Here is a 19,824-nt window from a genome sequence, read left to right on the forward strand (position 1 = left end):
AATTAATTAGTTATTATTTTGTTGTAAATCCATTTTTTAATACTTTAATTAATTATTATTTTATTACAAATCTATTTTTTTATATAATTGATTTATAATTGTTTTATTATAAGTTTAAACGTTTAATCCCTTTATAAAAAGAAATAAATCTACCCCATTAGAATAAATAAATAAATAAAATAATATCTTTAAAATTGTTGCATTTTTAAGACAGCATCTTTCCTTATCCGCGGTATAAAAATTATAATATAATTAAATATAGTAAATATTATTTTATATCAAAAATTTTTAAAATAATTAATATTAAATATAATAAACAACTATAATCAACTTAATATATAAAGAATTGAAATAAGATATTTAAAAAATATAACCTTAAATAGGTAATTAATATATATAAGTTTTATTAAATATTTAAAATAGTAAGAAAATATATATTTTTATAATATTATTATTAAAATAAGAATATATAACTATAACTTATTAAATAAACAAAATAATAATTATATTATTACTATAAAACCTTATATTATTATTATTATTAAAAGTTTTTTAACTTTTTAAAGATTTATTTATAAAAATTATATAATCTTAATTAAGTTTAAAACTATTACTAGAATTATAGGAAATTTTAATATAGAATATAACCATAAATAATAATATTGTTAATTATAAAAATATAAAATTAATTATTAAACTTTTAAATTTATATATACTAAAAACAAACCTTATTCTTTAAGATATATAATTTCCACTAATCCATTAACTAATAATACCTCCTATAAATAAATAATCATATATCTTATTAATATTTAAATTAAAAACCCTAATATTATACTATATCCTAATGATATCTGATATATTTATTAATAACATTAAGATTTAAAAATAATAATTATTAAAAAAATTATAAAATATTACCTTATTTAAATTAATTATATTTTAATAAAATTAATTTTATATAATTTAAAATTTTATAAAATTAAATTAATTAATTAAATTTAAATCTATATCTTATTATAAATAACCTAATATATTATAAATTATTAAATTTAACTATTTATAAATCATTAAACTATTTAATCTTTTAATAACTCCAATAAAAATTATTTTATTATACGAAAATAATAATATAATTAATATTAATAATAGTAAAGCAAGCTATAACGGTTAATCCCTTGTATTATTTCTTAATTTTCCCAATATTAATAAAAATAAAAAATAACAAATTATTAAGTATATTATAATTTTTTAAATAATATCAAACTTAACACCAAATATTATTAATAATTTTATTATCAAAATATAAAATAATTAACGTAAATAATATATTATAACAAAATAAAAAATATATTGAAGAAAAACTATAAATTAATACGTTAATATATTTTTTAAACTAAATAAAATATTATATTTACTAATAATAATTATATATTTAATAAATTCTTTAATAAATTATAAAATTAATATAAATTTATTAAATATTTTATATAAATAATAAAATTTAATAAATAAAATAAATATATTAAAATTTTAATTTTAATTTTTATATTATAATTTTGTTATTTACTAATTATATAAATATTAATAAATATATTAAATACATTATTAAACGTAATAATAAATAATAGGAAAATATAATAAAAAAAACTATATCTAATAAAATTAACAATAATAATATTAATTATAATTTATTTTAATAATTTAAATAAAATAATAAAAATAAAGATAAAGAAAGTAATAATTATATTAATAAGGATTAATATAATAATAAATATTAATAAAATAATTAATATTGTATATATAAAAATAGTTTTTATAATCGTAACGGTAATAATTAATATAAAGGATATAATTGTAGAGGATATTATTACGGTAGATATAATTATTAAGGATATAATGGTGGAGGATATTATAATAATTATTATAAAAATGATTTTTATAATTGTAAAAGTTATTATAATGAATTTAAAAACGGATTAAAAAAATAATAATATTAATATTAATAAATTAAATAGGGTAATAATAATAGTAAAAATTATTTAGAAAACGAAATGTATTTTTAAAAAAATTAGTTAAATTATAAAATTAAAAAGAAAAAATTAAAATAATAAGGTTATTTTTTGTTAAAAATATTTAAATAATAATAAATTAGATATAGATTTTATTTATTTATTTTATATAAATTATAATAATAATAAAGATATGGTAAAAAGAATTTATAAAAAATATAATAAATTATTTAATATTTAATTAAATTATTTTAAATATATATATGTTAATAAATATATTTTATTTAAATTATTAGGTTTAGGCTTAAATAAATTTAAAATTATAAATTTATTAAACTTAAATAAATTTAAAGATATAAAGATAGATTATTCTAAAATAATAAGATTTAATAGAAATAAAGAAATACTATTTGATATAATTAAGAAGAATAAAGATTTAAAACCCATTTTAAATAATAATAATAAATATAAAAATTATATTAAAAACATATTTTTTAATTTTGAAATTACTAATATAAAGTCCAAAAAAAACCTTTAAGTAGATATACTAAAAAGACATTTTTATTTCGAAATAAACGTTATATACAATAATATATTATTTATTATATATATAAATTTAGAAATATTTAATAAAATAATTAATATTAATTAATTTAAAATATTTATTAAAGATTATAAAATATTTAAATTAAAATAATTATTAAAAACCGGCGAGATTATAAAAAAATAAAAATGAAGAAAAAGGTATGTTTTATTATTAAAATAATTATAAAATTAAGGTTTAATTTATAAAAATTAATTTATATATATATTAAAATATAAATATATAAATATAACTTAAAATTTAATTTATTATTAAATATAAAATTTTACGTAAATTATAAAATAGTAATTAATTAGTTAAAAAGAATATTAATTATAAAAATATATCTTAAAAAGAAATTTATTATAAATTATTTTAAAATATTAAGAAATTTATAATAAAAGATAATTATTATTTATAAAATTATTATATTAATTAAGATAATAATAATAATATTTATTAAATTTATTAACTTTTTAAAAAAATATAAATTTTAATTTATATATTTTAAAGTAATATATACTATATATATATTAAACATAATTATAACCATTATTTTTATTAATTAAAGTAATAAGGAAATTATAATATTCTAGAAAATAAAAATAAGAACTATTAATAAAATAGTAATAAATAGATTTATAGTTATAATATAAGAAAAAATAAATATTATTTAAATTATATTTATAATAATTAATAATAATATTGTAAATAATTTTTTAATTAAAGAATTTAATTTTAATAATAAAATAATAGAAAATTTATTATTTATTATTTTAATTATTAAAAATTTATGGAAAATTATAAAAAAAAATAATTAAAATTCTAAAATAAAGTATTAAATTTAAGAGTATAAAAATTAAAAAACATACCTGAAATAATTTCTAAAAATAGAATATATTATTATAATATATTTTTATTATTTAATAAATAATTTATTAATATAGTAGAAAATTATAATTTATAATATAACTATAAAATTATTAATATTTTTAAAAATAAAAAGATAATTGTTAAATTAATTAACAATTAATAAAATAAATATAAAATAAGATAAATACACCCTTTCAATATAGAAGATTAAAAATTAACTAATATAACGTTTAATAAAATATATAACGAAAGACGATTCGAATAAATAAGAAAATTTATACCATTTAAATACCTATGTTTTATTATATGGAAAATAGTTAACGGTAAACGAAAAAATTATATAATAATAAATTTATAACCATTAAATAAATACGTATTATTAAATGTATATTTAATATTTTAATAAAAAAAGATTGTTAATAAAATAAAAAAATAAAAAGATTTTATTGTAGTTAACGGCTTTACCTTCTTTTACTAATTCTTTATAGTTAAATGATATAAGAATTAAATAATAATTATATTATTTAAAAAATTTAAAATATCCAATGTAGTATTAATAAAATTTTATAATTTTAAATTATATATATAAAGATTTATAGATTAAAAACTATAATTATATAAAAACTTTGTTAATATTTATATTAATAACGTGGTAATTTATAATTATATAATAAAATAATATAAAAAATATTTAAGAAAGATATTTTAACTATTTAAAGATATTAAATTTGCATTTAATTTTAAAAAATTATTCTTAAAATACTTATTTATAAAATTGTTAAGATTTATAATTAATAGATTAGAAATTACTATATTAAAAAATTATATTAAAATAATTAAAAAAATTAAGATACCTACTATATTAGTAAATTTGGAAATATATATAGGAATAATAAGATTTTTGTAAAAATATATCTTTTAATATTTATGAAAGATTTAATTACTTTAATAATAAAAGATTATATTATTTATTTCTATATTTAACAAGATTGAAGCATTTGAAATCCTTTAAAAAATTTATAAATCTTATTTTATTATATTATTAAAATATATTACAAATAATATTCTTTAAGATTAATATATTTAAATAACGAAGTTTTAATATATTTATATTTTATTTAAAATGCAAATAGAATAGAAAGAATATATTAATTTCAATATTAATTTTATAATATTTTTATTTAAAATCTTTATAAAAATTGAAACCTAATATTAAATTATAGAATTAAAGGTAACATATCTAGTTTAAATATATTAATAATATTAAGTTTAACTTTAATTATACAAAAAATCAATTATTATATTAATTAATTACAAAATAACCTAAAACATTATTAAATAAATAATATTGCAAATATTAAACGTAAATAAAATGAATAATAAATTTATAATAATATTTATTTATTTATTATAATTTTATTTAAAAATATATTATATATTAAGACCATTAAATTTAGTATTTAACGTTTTATTAAAATTATCAATTATAAATAATCTTAAAAATAATAAGGAAAAGAAAAACGAAATAAAGTTATATTTAAAGATGTTATGGAAGACTTTAGATATATGATTACGAAATTAACTATTAATAAAATTTTTAAATTTTATATTATTAAAGGTTACGAAAAAAAATAAGCGATTGTATTGATTGTAAATCATATTTAAATTGGTTAAAATAATTAAAAAAATATATTATTAAATGGTATAAGTATAAATTGAAAAATAAATTTATATATTACGTGTTTAATATAAGATAATAACATTTAATAATCCCATCATTTTATGTTTAAAACGTATTAGAAATGATATATGATTAATAATACTATTTTGGATTTAAATGTATAATATATGATTTATAAGGCGTTTGTATTTAAAATTTATTTAGAAAAGTAAAAGAATATATATAATATTATTTTAAATGTTAAGAGAATTAAAACGATAAGTTTAGATCTAACGGAGAATTTATACCGATTAATTTAATAGTAATATTTTATTATATTATTATATAGGATTTTATTGTAAACTTACCGAAAATTCCCTCTAAAACAACAATATGGTATATTGAAGGTTTTAATTATTACGACGTTATAATAATTATTATTTGTAAATTTAGTAAAAAGGTTATATTAATATTAGGATATATTATATGTAAAGCGAATTATTAGGTAATATTATAAAACTTATGGATAAATATTATTCCAGTATTATAATATAATATAAATAATATGAAATTATTAGTATTATAAAGAAGTTTTAATAAAATTGTATACGGTTTTAAACTAAAAATTATAATTTTTATTATAGAAATATTAAATAATTTATTTAATTACGATATTTTGTAAGACTTTTATTAAAAGGAGGTAAAGGTTATAATAGATTTTGTTATAATAGATATTAAAATATAATACGATAAGATTTATAAATTAGTAAATTGGAAAATAGGAGATATTGTATATTTAAAATTATATAAAGGTTATAACTGATTAGGAAAATTATTAAGGAAATGGTTTATTTAAAGAGTTGGTTTATTTATAATAACTAAATAAATTAAAAATCTAACTTATAAATTAAATATATTAAATTATTAAAAGATATATAAAATAATATTAATGGTATATTTTTATAAAGTATTATAAAGAGTAGACCTATATAATAAATAAAAACCCTAACCTAAACAAATCGTTATTAAAAAAATTAATAATAAATGGATATTATATAAAATCAAAAAACTATTAAAAATAAGTTAATAAATAAAGGATATTAATAATTAAATATTTAATGTAATAAAAGAAATATATCCTTATATATAATTAATAATATATAAGAAAACTACTTATACAAAATGCAATAAAATTAATAAATAAAATTAATAAAAATAATAAATTTATAATAAAAGAATTAAAGATTGTTAATAATGTAAATAATAATAAAAATTAAAATATTATTAAGGAAATATTTAAAATTAATATTAAAATCGAATTAAAATTTAAACTAATTATATTTTTATTTATAATATTATCTATTATACCATCGCATATATTAATAATTTCGATAATAGTATTATGTATAATTTTATTATTAATATAATTAATATAAATATTTAAAAAAGTATAATTTTTAATTTTAAAAGATTAAAATAGCTTAAATCTGAAAGTATAAATATATTGGTAGTAATAAACGTAATTAAATAATTTTAAAAATATAAAAATATTTATATAAATTAAGATTAACGTAATTAATAATGTTAATTTTAATTGATTAAAATAATTATAAAAATATTTATCCAAGTTGGAATTAATATGGTTAATTATAAAATTAAAAAAATTAATTAAAAAAATTAAGATTTATAAAAAATATAAAAGAAATTACACCGACCTAGTCTTATAAATATTTTTTTTCTTAAATATTATTTTTTAAGACCGGACTTAACCATATTAACTAAACAATAAAATAATATTTTTTTAATTTTTAATTATTCCATTAAATAATAGTAATAAAATTATTGTATAACTATTATACCATTTAAAAACGAAATATTTTATTAGATATAATTTGAAAGATTTATTTAAGCCCATATTAAACTAACTTAATACCTTCATAGAACAAAAATAATTTTAAAAACTAAAACTTTTTAAATTAATATAACAACGCTTTAAAAAAGGTACCTTATTAAATATAAGTAGCTATATCTTTTAAATAAACACTGCTTAATTATAATTAATATTTTATAAAAATTTAAAAATCTTTTTTAATATTAAAATAATATTATATATTATACCAGATTAAAATAATAGTTTAATTTAATTAAAGTGGTTAATATATTAATAAAAATAAATCTTTACAAATAATCTAATAGTAATATTCTATATAAAAATATAATAAATTAATTATATTAAATTTATACCATTATTACGTAAATATAATAAAATCTTAAAAACTATTATAGAATTTTTATATATATTTTTACGAAAAAATATTTTAAAATTATTAAAATTAACAGAAATTTAATTATTAATTTTGGAAAATTTTTAATCGATATTATAGAAATATTAATAGTATTAAAATTAGTTTAAATGGTATAATTACCAAAATATTAATAAATTTTAACCTTTTAATAAAAAGTATTAAAATTTGTTAAAATATTAAAGACCTTATAATATCAATAGTATAGCAGTAAAATGGTACCAGAAATTATAATTAACAATAATAATAAAAATAAAAGAAAATTAATAATATAATTTTAAAGATATATTATTAAACTTAAATAATATAAATAATAATAAATCTAAATATATAATTATTTAAAAAAGTAATAATAATAATAGCGAAGAAATTAAATTAAATATTAAGGCGATAAAGAAATTTATTAATAAGATTTTAGAAAAGATTTTAATTAATTAAAAGTTTATAATGAAACGATAAAAGTGATAAGATTACGTAATAAGATTATGATAACGATAGCATAGATAAGATAGCTTAGCTTATTTCCTACTTACATAAATCAAGAAGATTTCATCTTTTTTATTAATACAACTTCAACTTTCTACTCACAATGATCCCTAGCAAAAAGTAATAAAGTAATAAATTTGTTAAAATGGAAGAAGTAATCGATAATTTATGTTATAATTTAAATAGAAAGAAGTATAATATAATTAAATAGAAAAGAAATATTTAATAATTAGTAGCGGCAATAAATATGGTGGAAACTTTTATTAAGACTTAAAAATATAATTAATTTAAAAATATAATTTAAATTTTAAATTTAATAAAACGTAAAAATATTTTTAATATAAATTTAATTAATTTATTAAGAAAATTTTATAAATCTATTAAAAAAATCTATAGTTATATAATAATTAATAAAAAAAAAGAAAATGATAATATTATAAAAAAAATCCAATTAAAAATTTAAGTAAAATAAATTATATTATTAATATTAATTTTAAGAAAAATTAAAATATAAGTACGTAAACTTAAAGGAGTTTATTATTTATTTATAATATTATTGTTAATTAAAATTATATTATAATTAAAGGTTTAAAGATATTATAACTTTTTTGTAAAAAAGGGGTAATAATGAGATTATATAATGAGATTACGATAACAATAATATAAATAAAATAATTTAGTTTATTTTTTTATTTCTATAGATTAAAAAGATTTTGTTTTCTTTATTAATATAATATTAATTTTCTACTTATAATAATTCCTAGCAATTATTTTTATTATTTTTATTTTATTAATTTAAATAACTTTATTTTAAATTTATAAAATTATAAGATTTTTATTAAATAATTTATTTAATTTTAATTTTATTTAAAATTAACTAATTAAACGTTAACATTAAATTCTTTTTATAATCTTTTATACTACATCCAGTCCTTACCCGGGTATTGAGGATATACTCAACTCCATATTCAAATACGCTGGAATAAAATCCTTCAGATCACACAACCTTACGAGTAATATACGCTGCTCTTATATAAAGCTTCTTGACGAAGTAGACGAAGTCGGGAGTAAACTCATAAAGAGCGATCGATACTTTAGCTCTGCTTCCCCCGGGGAGTACTTTAGACGTCTAAAGCGCCATTGATGCGCCGCTGCATGTATCTAATTAGATAGCATAAAGCCCCCAATAGACGTAAACGTTCTCATCATCATCATCATCATAAGGAGCGATATGAGTAGTTCGGGATTCTATTGGGCCGATGTTGTATATATGGTAGGATTGAGTCTGCGTTATGGAATACTGAGGATAAAAAGCTTTTTGCAACTTACATCCTTTCTTGGACTACTTTGGTATGTGGAAGCCAAAATAAATGAAAGCTCTAGAGACCAACTGGAATCTCTCTTATCACAGCTATCTCAGTACATTAATCTTCAAACGAGATCCACCCAACCAAGGACACATTGGAGTATACCAGAAGCCCTACCAGCCATCTTCGAGATGATATTCGAAAACAGTGTTGATCCAAATTATCTGGACACTAAAGGTCAGCCTTCCACAGGCTCGTCAAGTCGCTACACTGCTTGGGAAATGAATCTCCATAATTATCCCACAGAATTTGACCCAACCCAATGGATCGCTTCAACAAAAATTTTCCTCAAGTACAGGGCCTATCCAACGATAAATAGGGCAGAGTGGAAGCATCATACAGTCGAAGATCACATTGAACGTATTTGTTTGAACAAATCTAGTGTATCAAAAGAGAAGGACGAGCTATTGAAGCTATTAAGCGAAGCGAAGGAAATATGGAAAGCTAGGTAGTTCTATGTCCGAGTTTTACGAGGCTAATTGTATCAAAATCCTTTTCCTTGAAGGATCTTGTTCTTAACCGTGACAAGAAAGTAAATTTTAGATGAGGTGAGGTGTGCGAGTTGAAGAGTTGAACGTGGGTAAAACTCGGGGTATTGTGTTACCTACCCCATGCCCCAAGGACGCTAAGGTTTTGAGTTGCTCGGCGCAGAAATGACGTGACGTTTTAGCTGCAGCTGCTCGAGCGAATTTGGAGTTACATATTACGGTTATCGCATTTCCAATAACAGGGCGCCGATTACGGAACAGTCTATTATGAACTCTTTGCAAGGAAAGATATACCATAGAATAAAACAAAATCATACTAGAGAAACCCCTTTTACTTTTAATACTAGTTGACAAATCGGATCAGAGAAGTAGGGGATTGGGGGCTTGAATGTGTACGTGAGATATTTGATATACGGCACACGTTTGCCTACATGCATTGTTTTTTCCGCCTGAGGTCTTATCCCAGACTATTCTACACAAAGACACCCTACATCACCTACATCACCTACATCAGAAGTACGAATCGGGCATTTGCTACCAGAAACCGAGGGTTTCATTCAACAACTATGTCGGCACAACTCCCGCCTAAGCTTAAGCCTGCCGCTCGCGTTGCAGGCCAAAGACAAGATGTCTGGTCTATCGTCAACGAGGCGGCGGCTGCTTCTCCGAAGCAGCCCATCGTGAATATGGGACAGGGCTTCTTCGGCTACAACCCGCCGGCATTCATTATCAATGCTGCCAAGTCGGCTTTGGATCGAGTGGACTGCAACCAGTACAGTCCCACGAAGGGTAGGCCACGACTAAAGAAAGCAATCGCAGATGCCTACGAACCCTTCTGGGGACGGAAGCTCAACCCGGAGACTGAAGTCACTATCACCACCGGAGCGAACGAAGGCATGCTGAGTGCATTCATGGCTTTCATTGAAGCTGGCGATGAGGTTATTATTTTTGAGCCGTTCTTTGACCAGTGAGTCATTTCCCCTATATCAAAACAATCTGTTTGCCGACTATGGTCTAGATATATCAGCAACATTGAGATGCCTGGTGGGAAGATCGTCTATGTCCCCCTATACCCGCCAAAAGACGGAGCTACGCGCACGTCGTCGTCTGCTGAGTGGACCATCGACTTTGACGAGCTTGAGAAGGCTATTACACCCAAGACCAAAATGATCGTCATTAACACGCCTCGTTAGTATTTCACTCGGACCCAGACAAGCGGAATAAATAACTAACAGCTATCCCAGATAACCCGGTTGGCAAGGTCTTCTCAAAGGAGGAACTTCAGAGAATAGGAGACATCTGCGTCAAGAATGAGATCATCATCCTCTCCGACGAGGTGTACGACCGTCTTTACTACACACCCTTCACGAGAATCGCAACACTCTCGCCTGAGATCGAGAACTTAACACTGACTGTCGGCTCGGCTGGTAAAAACTTCTATGCCACTGGATGGCGAGTAGGTACGTTAGATACAAAACTCCTGCTCAAGATCTATCACTGACAAGATACAGGCTGGCTCATGGGTCCCGAACGTCTGATCCGCTACGTCTCTGCGGCCCACACGCGCATCTGCTACTCGTCCGTTTCGCCATTGCAAGAAGCCTGCGCAGTCGGTACGTCCAAACTACCCCCTTGAATTTAAACACGTGACATATATACTAACCCACCCAGGCTTCGAGCAAGCCGAAGCTGAAGGATTTTGGGACGAGACGGTCCGGGATATGAAGAGCAAGATGAAGCTTTTTAACGAAGTGTGGGACGAGCTAGGCCTGCCATACACAGATCCCGAGGGCGGGTACTTCGTGATGGTGAACATGCAGAAGGTCAAGCTGCCGGAATACTACCCGTTCCCGCCACACGTAGCGAGTAGACCGCGCGACTTCAAGCTTTCCTGGTTCCTGATCCAGGAGGTTGGTGTTGCGGCCATTCCGCCTACGGAGTTTTACACCGAGTCCAACGCGCATATTGGGGAGGATTATATCCGTTTTGCGGTGTGCAAGGAGGATCATATTTTAGAGACGGCGAAAGAGCGGCTTCGGGGGTTGAAGAAGTATATAGAGGATTAAAAGGGTAGAACGCGCTATGAGATGCGATAGATTTCCAAGGCGATAGATTTCCAAGGCGATAGATTTCCAAGGCGATAGATTTCCAAGGCGATAGATTTCCAAGGCGATAGATTTCCAAGGCGATAGATTTATCAAGATACGTTAAATTCAAGCATGGCTGTGAGTGTTTAGGTGTTGAGTAAATCCTGCGTTTATGATACTCGATCGAGTGGTTGCCTAGTCACGCTCATCTGCCGGGTACGCATTGTACAGTATCAACTACAGGAGTACGCCACTAATATCCGTAATCGCGAATAATTTATATATAGGTATGTATATGTATATGCATATATATCTACATAGCATAGTACACCACATCACAAATATTTACATAAAATCTAGCCCGCTCTATACACAACAAAATAATCTTCTTCCTCTCCCCATTCCTCACTCTCAAGTAAAGATCACCTACTTACTCCCCTCTACGAACCGCCTACTTAGCGATCTGCAAGCTCTGCGTATGGCAATAATGCAGCAGACCCTGCTTTCCCAGCTCTCCACCAAACCCGCTAAGCTTCCAGCCGCCGAAGAAACCGGCGTGGTGCGGCCGCTCGAACTGGTTGATCCACACGGTTCCCGACTCGAGCTGTCGCGCGATGCGCTGCGCGCGGTCGAGGTCGGGCGTGTATACTGATGCGCCTAGGCCCGCGTTGTCTAGGTTTGCGCGGGCGATCACGTCATCTTCTGAGGACCAGGACATTACGGGGACGATGGGGGCTGCGGAGGGTTGGTTAGTTGGGTTTGTTTTTTTGGATGTAGAGGATAATGAAAAAAGGGGGGGAGGGGGGGGAATGCATAGGCGAATCTTCATAGCTTACCGAATTGCTCCTCCCTCACGATCAGGGAGTCTTCGGGTGGTTTCGAGACAATAGTGGGAGGCAGCCAGAACCCTTTCTCAGCCGGCCGGACCTCGCCGCCCGTAACGATCTTATACCCGTTCTTCTTGCAGTCCTCGATAATGCCCACCGCACGCTCGTAATTAGCGCGGTTCGACAGCGGGCCAAAAGCGACGGACTCGTCGTCGTCGACGGCGAATTTCTTGGACTCCTCGACGAGCCTCTCGAGGAAGCGGTCGTACAGGGACTCGTGGACGTAGATGCGCTTGGACGCGACGCACACCTGGCCGGCGTGGAACAGGGCGCCGCTAGCGACCTGGGGCACGACGGCGTCGAGGTCGACGTCGTCGCACACAATGCACGCGTTGTTGCCGGCGAGCTCGAGGATCACCTTCTTCAGGGTGCCGGCGCAGTTGCGTAGGATGCGCTGGCCGACGGCGATGGTGCCCGTGAAGCTGATGTGGTGAATCCCGGCGTGCAGCGTCATCTGCTCGCCGAGATCGGCGCCGCCGTTGACGGCTTGGAAGACGCCCGGGGGGAGGACCGACTGCGCCAGCTCGCAGAACTTGAGCAGCGAGTACGGCGTGAAGGGGGACGGCTTGATGATGCAGCAGTTGCCGGTGGCGAGCGCGGAGACGATCTTGACTGTTGATAGGATCAGGGGGAAGTTCCAGGGGGAGATGGCGCCGAGCACGCCGATGGGCGCGTGGGTTGCTATGATCCGGATTGTGTCGTCTTCGTACTGGAGCTCATCTTCGAGGGTTACGCTTTCTTGATGGGTTTGTAAGTTAGTGTATAATAAAGGGGAGCCGGTGGTGCATACTATAATACTCGAAATGCCATGCTGCCCTCTGAACGTCGAATTTCGACATGAGCCTAGACTTTCCAGTTTCCTTCATCTGGACCTCGGTTAAGATATCCAGGTTCTCGAGGATGACGTTGGCCACATCGTGAACGGCCTTCTGACGCTCGGCCACGGTGCTCTTCTTCCACGTCTTGAAAGCCCGGTTAGCCGCCTCGACGGCATCGTCCAGGTCCTTCGTCGACGCGATAGGGGCGTCCCAGAGAGGCTCTTCCGTGCGGGGATCGATGACCTGGTGATGATCCTTAGAGGTGCGGAGCTTTCCGTCGATGATGTTGTAGAATTGAAAGGCGGATTGCCCATTTGAGCCGTCTGTCTCGAGAGAAGGCATCTTGGCTTACAACGGCAACGGTAGCTGTACAAGACGCGTGTTCCGTATGTCGAACAAATAACCTGATCACCACACGCAGCGGAGCAGAGAGCACAACAATGCAGAGTCGTAAGGGAAAGGGTAAAAGTATCTCTACTTTAGCCACGTGGGAAAAGCAGACAGACTGCCATCTATCCGCATGGCTATTTTTGCCATATATACTACCGGAATGCGGTAAGGTAGGATGAGGGGTTAATAATGTTTGAATGAATTGCCGGTGTTTTAGGGCTGGTACACTCTTCTATATGAGGGTAAGGCCCCGGGAAAAGTCCCCAAAGGCTCTCTAGGGTAGGATGATCTCGACGTTGCTTGGGGGGTTCTCCTGGGCTCGAGTTAGCGACAGCTTGCGATATACTCGGTAATATTAATGTTACAACAGCACGGAAAGAATAGCAGTGATCCGAGGTAGTTAATGATTCAAATTCAATCTTTATATTCAATTGCTCACGAGAATATGCTATGTGTTGTCTGTCATGTTGATTTATACCGTATTAGTTGATGAGAACAGTTGAACTTCTCTGATTTAAAATCAGTCAAGACTGAAAAATTAGACGAAACGTGATCAACACTTAGAGGCATGACGTACTAAGCCGGTCCTGTTCTCGAACATCTCAAGAATGAAGCTAAAAAGAAAAGATCGCGGAAGTCGGAGTCAGCCGAAGTTGTGGATACGCAGCTGGATCCTCGATAAGGCTAACGGCGCTAATAGTTCTATAGCGATAAGCTAGTACCCCGCAGCTGACCGGCTTTAGTTAGCCCCTAGGAGTTCGCGGGCTTATACTCCCGAGTTGCATATCTCAAATTGTTCTGACTTCTTCTTCATATCTGATTCGATATGGCTTTCCTCTAATTCGCCCCTCTATGTCATATGTATCGAATGGCGGCTCAGCTATCAGCTTCCCGTTTGTCATTACTGGTTCACCGAACTTCTAGATCGGGTACCGGCGAATGAAGACCAGTCGGACTTTAAGTCACGATAAACGTAGATTGCCACCCAACTAAAGTGTAGAAGTGCAGCATTTGTTCTACTTGCTCTACTTGTTCGCAACACAGTTTGAGCCATCGTATTCTCTTCTCACCATTGTCCCAGTAATTCGTTCAGCCCGAAAATCTTAGGACTTATTATTTCTCTTTCCCGGCCTCGGTAATCCAACTGTTAATAGCTACTGTTAATAGCCGAGTCGACGTGTAGCGACATCCATCATTGCCTGAGATACCTATGTGAAATATCAACTTTACGGTATTACTGTTAAAGCTACGAAAGTAAAGGGGGGAGTTTTGACATCATGGCTCCAATTGCCATCTCCCCCGAAAGAGATCCGGCACTTCCAGGTGGGGAATCCGGACTAACTGCGGTGTACGATGATACCATTCGTTTCTTCCTCAACGGTACTCGTGTGGTTCTCGACGAGATCGACCCGGAAGTTACGCTGCTCGAATATCTAAGAGGAATAGGTTTGACTGGAACAAAACTGTAAGTCCGGACTGCGTTCGACTATGTCAGATTAACCAATGCTGATAGCTGGAGCGTAGGGGTTGCGGTGAAGGCGGATGCGGCGCCTGCACAGTCGTAGTGAGCCAATATAATCCGACAACCAAGCAGATATACCATGCTAGTGTTAACGCCTGCTTGGCACCGCTCGCCAGTGTAGATGGCAAGCATGTCATCACAATCGAAGGCATAGGAAATGTTAAACAACCCCATCCCGCACAGGAGCGGATTGCCAAGAGTAATGGAAGTCAATGCGGATTTTGCACTCCGGGTATTGTTATGAGTTTGTATGCTCTGTTGAGAAATAACGAGAGCCCTACAGAACATGACATCGAAGAAGCTTTCGACGGTAACCTCTGCCGATGTACTGGTTATCGTCCAATTTTAGACGCCGCTCAGACCTTTAGCGCCGGAAATGCGTGTGGTAAGAGCACTGCGAATGGCGGCTCAGGTTGTTGCATGGAAAATAGCGACGGTTCCAAAGATGCGAATGGAGGGTGCTGTAAGAGCAAGGACCTCAGCGATGGACAACCCATCAAAAAGTTCACACCACCGGGATTTATCGAATACAAGCCAGACACCGAACTCATCTTCCCGCCATCACTGAAGAAACATCTATTCAAACCTCTATCCTTTGGAAATAAAAGGAAGAGGTGGTATCGACCCGTTACGTTGGAACAGTTGCTGGAGATAAAGAGCGTCTACCCTAACGCGAAGATCATTGGCGGGAGTACGGAAACGCAAATCGAGATCAAGTTCAAGGCTCTGCAATATCCGGTTTCGGTATTCGTCGGAGACATCCCCGAGCTGCGGCAGTATTCTTTCAAGGACGACCATCTTGAGATCGGCGGGAACGTCGTGCTCACTGACCTTGAGAATATCTGCCAGGAAGCAATTAAGCATTATGGAGAAGCAAAGGGCCAAGTATTCCAAGCTATGTACAAGCAACTCAAGTACTTCGCTGGACGCCAAATCAGAAATGTCGGTACCCCTGCTGGTAATTTAGTTACAGCTTCGCCCATCTCTGATTTAAATCCCGTGTTCATGGCAGCAGATTGCGTTCTGATCGCTAAATCTCTGAATAAAGAGATTGAACTACCCATGGCGTCGTTTTTCAGGGGTTATCGCAGGACAGCCTTAGAACAAGACGCGATTCTTGCATCTATCCGCATTCCCGTAACTCGCGAGAGGGGAGAATATTTCAGAGCCTACAAGCAGGCAAAACGCAAGGACGACGATATTGCTATTGTTACAGGAGCATTGCATGTCAGACTAGACCAGAAAGGTGTCGTTGAACATTGTAATCTGGTTTATGGCGGCATGGCGCCCTCTACTGTCGCAGCAAAGAAAGCCACCGAGTATCTCAGGGGCAAATTATTCGCCCATCCCGATACGCTAGAAGGCGTTATGAATGCGCTCGAGTCCGATTTTGATCTCGTGTTTAGTGTTCCCGGAGGCATGGCTTCGTATCGGAAGTCGCTGGCACTTGGTTTCTTTTACCGATTCTATCACGACGTGTTGTCGGGTATTAGCACAGAAAGTGAACACGGTGATAGTCAAGCCGTTGAGGAGCTCGAAAGAGCTTTATCATCTGGTTGGAAGGACCACGAGGCAACTTCTGATTACATTAAGGGGCCCTTAGGAAAAGCCGATAACCACGTGGCGGCTCTGAAGCAGTGCACAGGGGAAGCGCAGTATACAGACGATATCCCGCCACTCAAGAACGAACTACACGCATGTCTAGTGTTGTCTACGAGGGCGCACGCAAAGATCAAATCAATTGATTATTCTGCGGCGTTGGATATCCCAGGTGTAATAGATATCGTTGATAAGAATGACTTGCACAACCCCGAGCATAACAAATGGGGTGCGCCTAATTTTGACGACCTGTTCTTTGTCGAAGATGAGGCTTTCACTGCCGGTCAGCCAATTGCCATCGTTTTAGCTACCTCGCAGGCAAGAGCAGCACAGGGGGTCAGGGCCGTGAAGATCGAGTACGAAGATCTCCCTGCCATTCTCACCATTGAAGAGGCAGTGGAAAAGGAAAGCTTTCACAAATACTTTCGATATATCAAGAAGGGAGACTCGGAAGAGGCTTTCAAACATTGCGACTACACTTTTACAGGCGTTGCGCGGATGGGAGGCCAAGAACACTTCTACCTGGAAACAAATGCGTGCATGGCCATACCTAAACCTGAAGATGGTGAGATGGAAATTTGGACCAGCAGCCAAAATCCTACTGAAAGGCATGTTTCCTTACGATATTCCACACTAGTAACCTAAGCTAACTTCCTCCTAGCCAAGCGTACGCATCTAAGATTCTTGGTGTACAGTCAAATAAGGTGGTAGCTCGCGTCAAGCGTCTTGGTGGCGGCTTCGGCGGGAAGGAAACCAGATGTGTCCATCTCAGCACTATTTGCGCATTAGCTGCGCAAAAGACTAAGCGGCCTGTCAGATGTATGCTCAACCGAGATGAAGATATGGTATTATCTGGTCAGCGTCACCCTTTCCTCGCCAAGTGGAAAGTGGGTGTGAATAAAGACGGCAAACTCCAAGCTCTCGACATGGACGTCTTCGCCAATGCTGGCTGCTCGTTCGACTTGAGTCCCGCCGTGTGCGAACGCTCCCTAAGCCATAGCGATGGCTGCTACAAGGTCCCGAACGTTCACGTTCGCGGACGGCTATGCAAAACCAACACTATGTCTAACACGGCCTTCCGTGGCTTTGGAGGGCCTCAAGGCTTATTCTTCGCTGAGTGCTACATGTCTGAAGTTGCCGACCGCCTCGGCATACCAGTTGAGACGTTCCGAGAAATCAATTTCTACAAAGCCAACGAGGAGACTCACTTCAACCAGCCCCTTCAAGACTGGCACGTACCTCTGATGTATAAGCAGGTTCAGGAGGAGTCAGACTACGCCGCCCGCCGCAAAGCCGTTGAGGTATTCAATGCAGAGCACAAGTGGCGTAAACGGGGGCTAGCGCTGATTCCCACGAAATTTGGTATCTCCTTTACCGCTCTTTGGTTGAACCAAGCCGGGGCCTTGGTGCATATCTATCACGACGGATCGGTCTTGGTCGCGCATGGCGGTACAGAGATGGGCCAGGGGTTACATACAAAGATAATCACAATTGCAGCGCAAGCGCTCCAGGTACCAAAAGAGGACGTACATATTTCGGAGACGTCCACTATGACGGTAGCAAATACGTCTCCTACCGCCGCCTCGGCGTCGTCCGATCTGAATGGTTATGCCGTCTGGAATGCCTGCGAACAGATAAACGAACGGCTTGCACCGTATAGGAAGAAGTTGGGGCCTCAAGCTACCATGAAGGAGCTTGCTCACGCGGCCTATTTTGACCGTGTGAACCTAAGCGCCAATGGGTATTATAAGACACCAGAAATTGGGTACACGTGGGGTGAGAATACCGGAAAGATGTTCTTCTACTTTACTCAGGGCGTTGCAGCGGCTGAGGTTGAGGTTGACTGTCTGACGGGTACTTGGACGTGCTTGCGCGCCGATATCAAGATGGATGTAGGACGGTCGATTAACCCTTCAATCGATTACGGCCAGATCGAGGGCGCATTCACCCAAGGCCTAGGCCTGTTCACCATGGAGGAGAGCCTATGGCTGCGCAATGGTCCGATGGCGGGTAACTTATTTACGAAGGGGCCGGGTGCATATAAGATCCCAGGATTCCGCGACATTCCCCAGGTCTTCAACGTCAGTTTGCTCAAGGGCGTAACGTGGGAGAACCTGCGCACCATCCAGCGTAGCAGAGGTGTTGGCGAGCCGCCCCTATTCATGGGAAGTGCGGTATTCTTTGCGATCCGCGACGCACTCAAGGCAGCGCGTGCGGACTACGGGGTGAAGGCTAAGCTGTTTGCCCAAGGAGGCGAGGATGATGGATTGCTAAGGCTTGAGAGCCCAGCCACTCCTGAGAGGATTAGGCTTTCGTGTGTTGATCCTATAATGGAGCGGGCTAGAGTGATACCGAAGGAAGGCGAGAAGAGCTTCTTCGTTGCTATTTAGGCTTGTGAAGGTATTCGAGATTGCAGGTCTCTAGACGAGTACAATAAGATGAACGTACATAGCGTTATTAGCTTGCGTTTGTATTCTACGGGCCAGGTAATGAGCTCTAGCATATTTGACACGAGAAATAAACCGATAATTAGAATGTCATTTCCTTGGTTTATATCATCTTCACTGCCCCTTTTCTATATCATCTCATTTTTCTTGGTGACCATAAATGAAAACTTGAAAATCGGCAAAGATGTTTCTTCAGTCGATACTACGTACTAGAATTCAGATTGTCAAGACAGTCCTATACGACCCACATTGGAATTAAAGCCGAAATAAAACTACCGATTATAAATATAAACCGATCTCGA

The 19,824-nt window shown here is 32.2% G+C and overlaps 3 protein-coding genes across 3 annotated transcripts; 2 read left to right on the top strand and 1 right to left on the bottom strand.

Annotated features, from left to right (window-relative positions):
* The first annotated feature begins 9,986 nt into the window (after positions 1 to 9,986).
* On the top strand, positions 9,987 to 11,968 carry F4813DRAFT_365993 (aminotransferase class I and II). The gene is made up of 5 exons (XM_049243988.1): positions 9,987 to 10,739; positions 10,791 to 10,960; positions 11,017 to 11,232; positions 11,284 to 11,385; positions 11,444 to 11,968. The coding sequence occupies exons 1-5, from the start codon at positions 10,204 to 10,206 to the stop codon at positions 11,836 to 11,838; spliced, it is 1,419 nt and encodes a 472-aa protein (XP_049097671.1). The 5' UTR covers positions 9,987 to 10,203; the 3' UTR covers positions 11,839 to 11,968.
* Positions 11,969 to 12,107: 139 nt separating this feature from the next.
* Positions 12,108 to 14,568, bottom strand: F4813DRAFT_151368 (aldehyde dehydrogenase). The gene is made up of 3 exons (XM_049238957.1): positions 13,537 to 14,568; positions 12,696 to 13,484; positions 12,108 to 12,594 (listed from the first exon to the last, which is right to left on the bottom strand). The coding sequence occupies exons 1-3, from the start codon at positions 13,904 to 13,906 to the stop codon at positions 12,311 to 12,313; spliced, it is 1,443 nt and encodes a 480-aa protein (XP_049097672.1). The 5' UTR covers positions 13,907 to 14,568; the 3' UTR covers positions 12,108 to 12,310.
* A 165-nt stretch (positions 14,569 to 14,733) lies between these two features.
* F4813DRAFT_365998 (xanthine dehydrogenase) lies at positions 14,734 to 19,702 on the top strand. The gene is made up of 3 exons (XM_049243989.1): positions 14,734 to 15,419; positions 15,479 to 17,683; positions 17,737 to 19,702. Exons 1-3 carry the CDS (start codon positions 15,232 to 15,234, stop codon positions 19,463 to 19,465), a joined length of 4,122 nt encoding a protein of 1,373 aa, XP_049097673.1. The 5' UTR covers positions 14,734 to 15,231; the 3' UTR covers positions 19,466 to 19,702.
* The last annotated feature ends 122 nt before the right edge of the window (positions 19,703 to 19,824 follow it).

Source organism: Daldinia decipiens (genome assembly GCF_022478715.1).
Source record: "Daldinia decipiens strain CBS 113046 unplaced genomic scaffold F4813scaffold_27, whole genome shotgun sequence".
Classification (NCBI taxonomy): domain Eukaryota; kingdom Fungi; phylum Ascomycota; class Sordariomycetes; order Xylariales; family Hypoxylaceae; genus Daldinia; species Daldinia decipiens.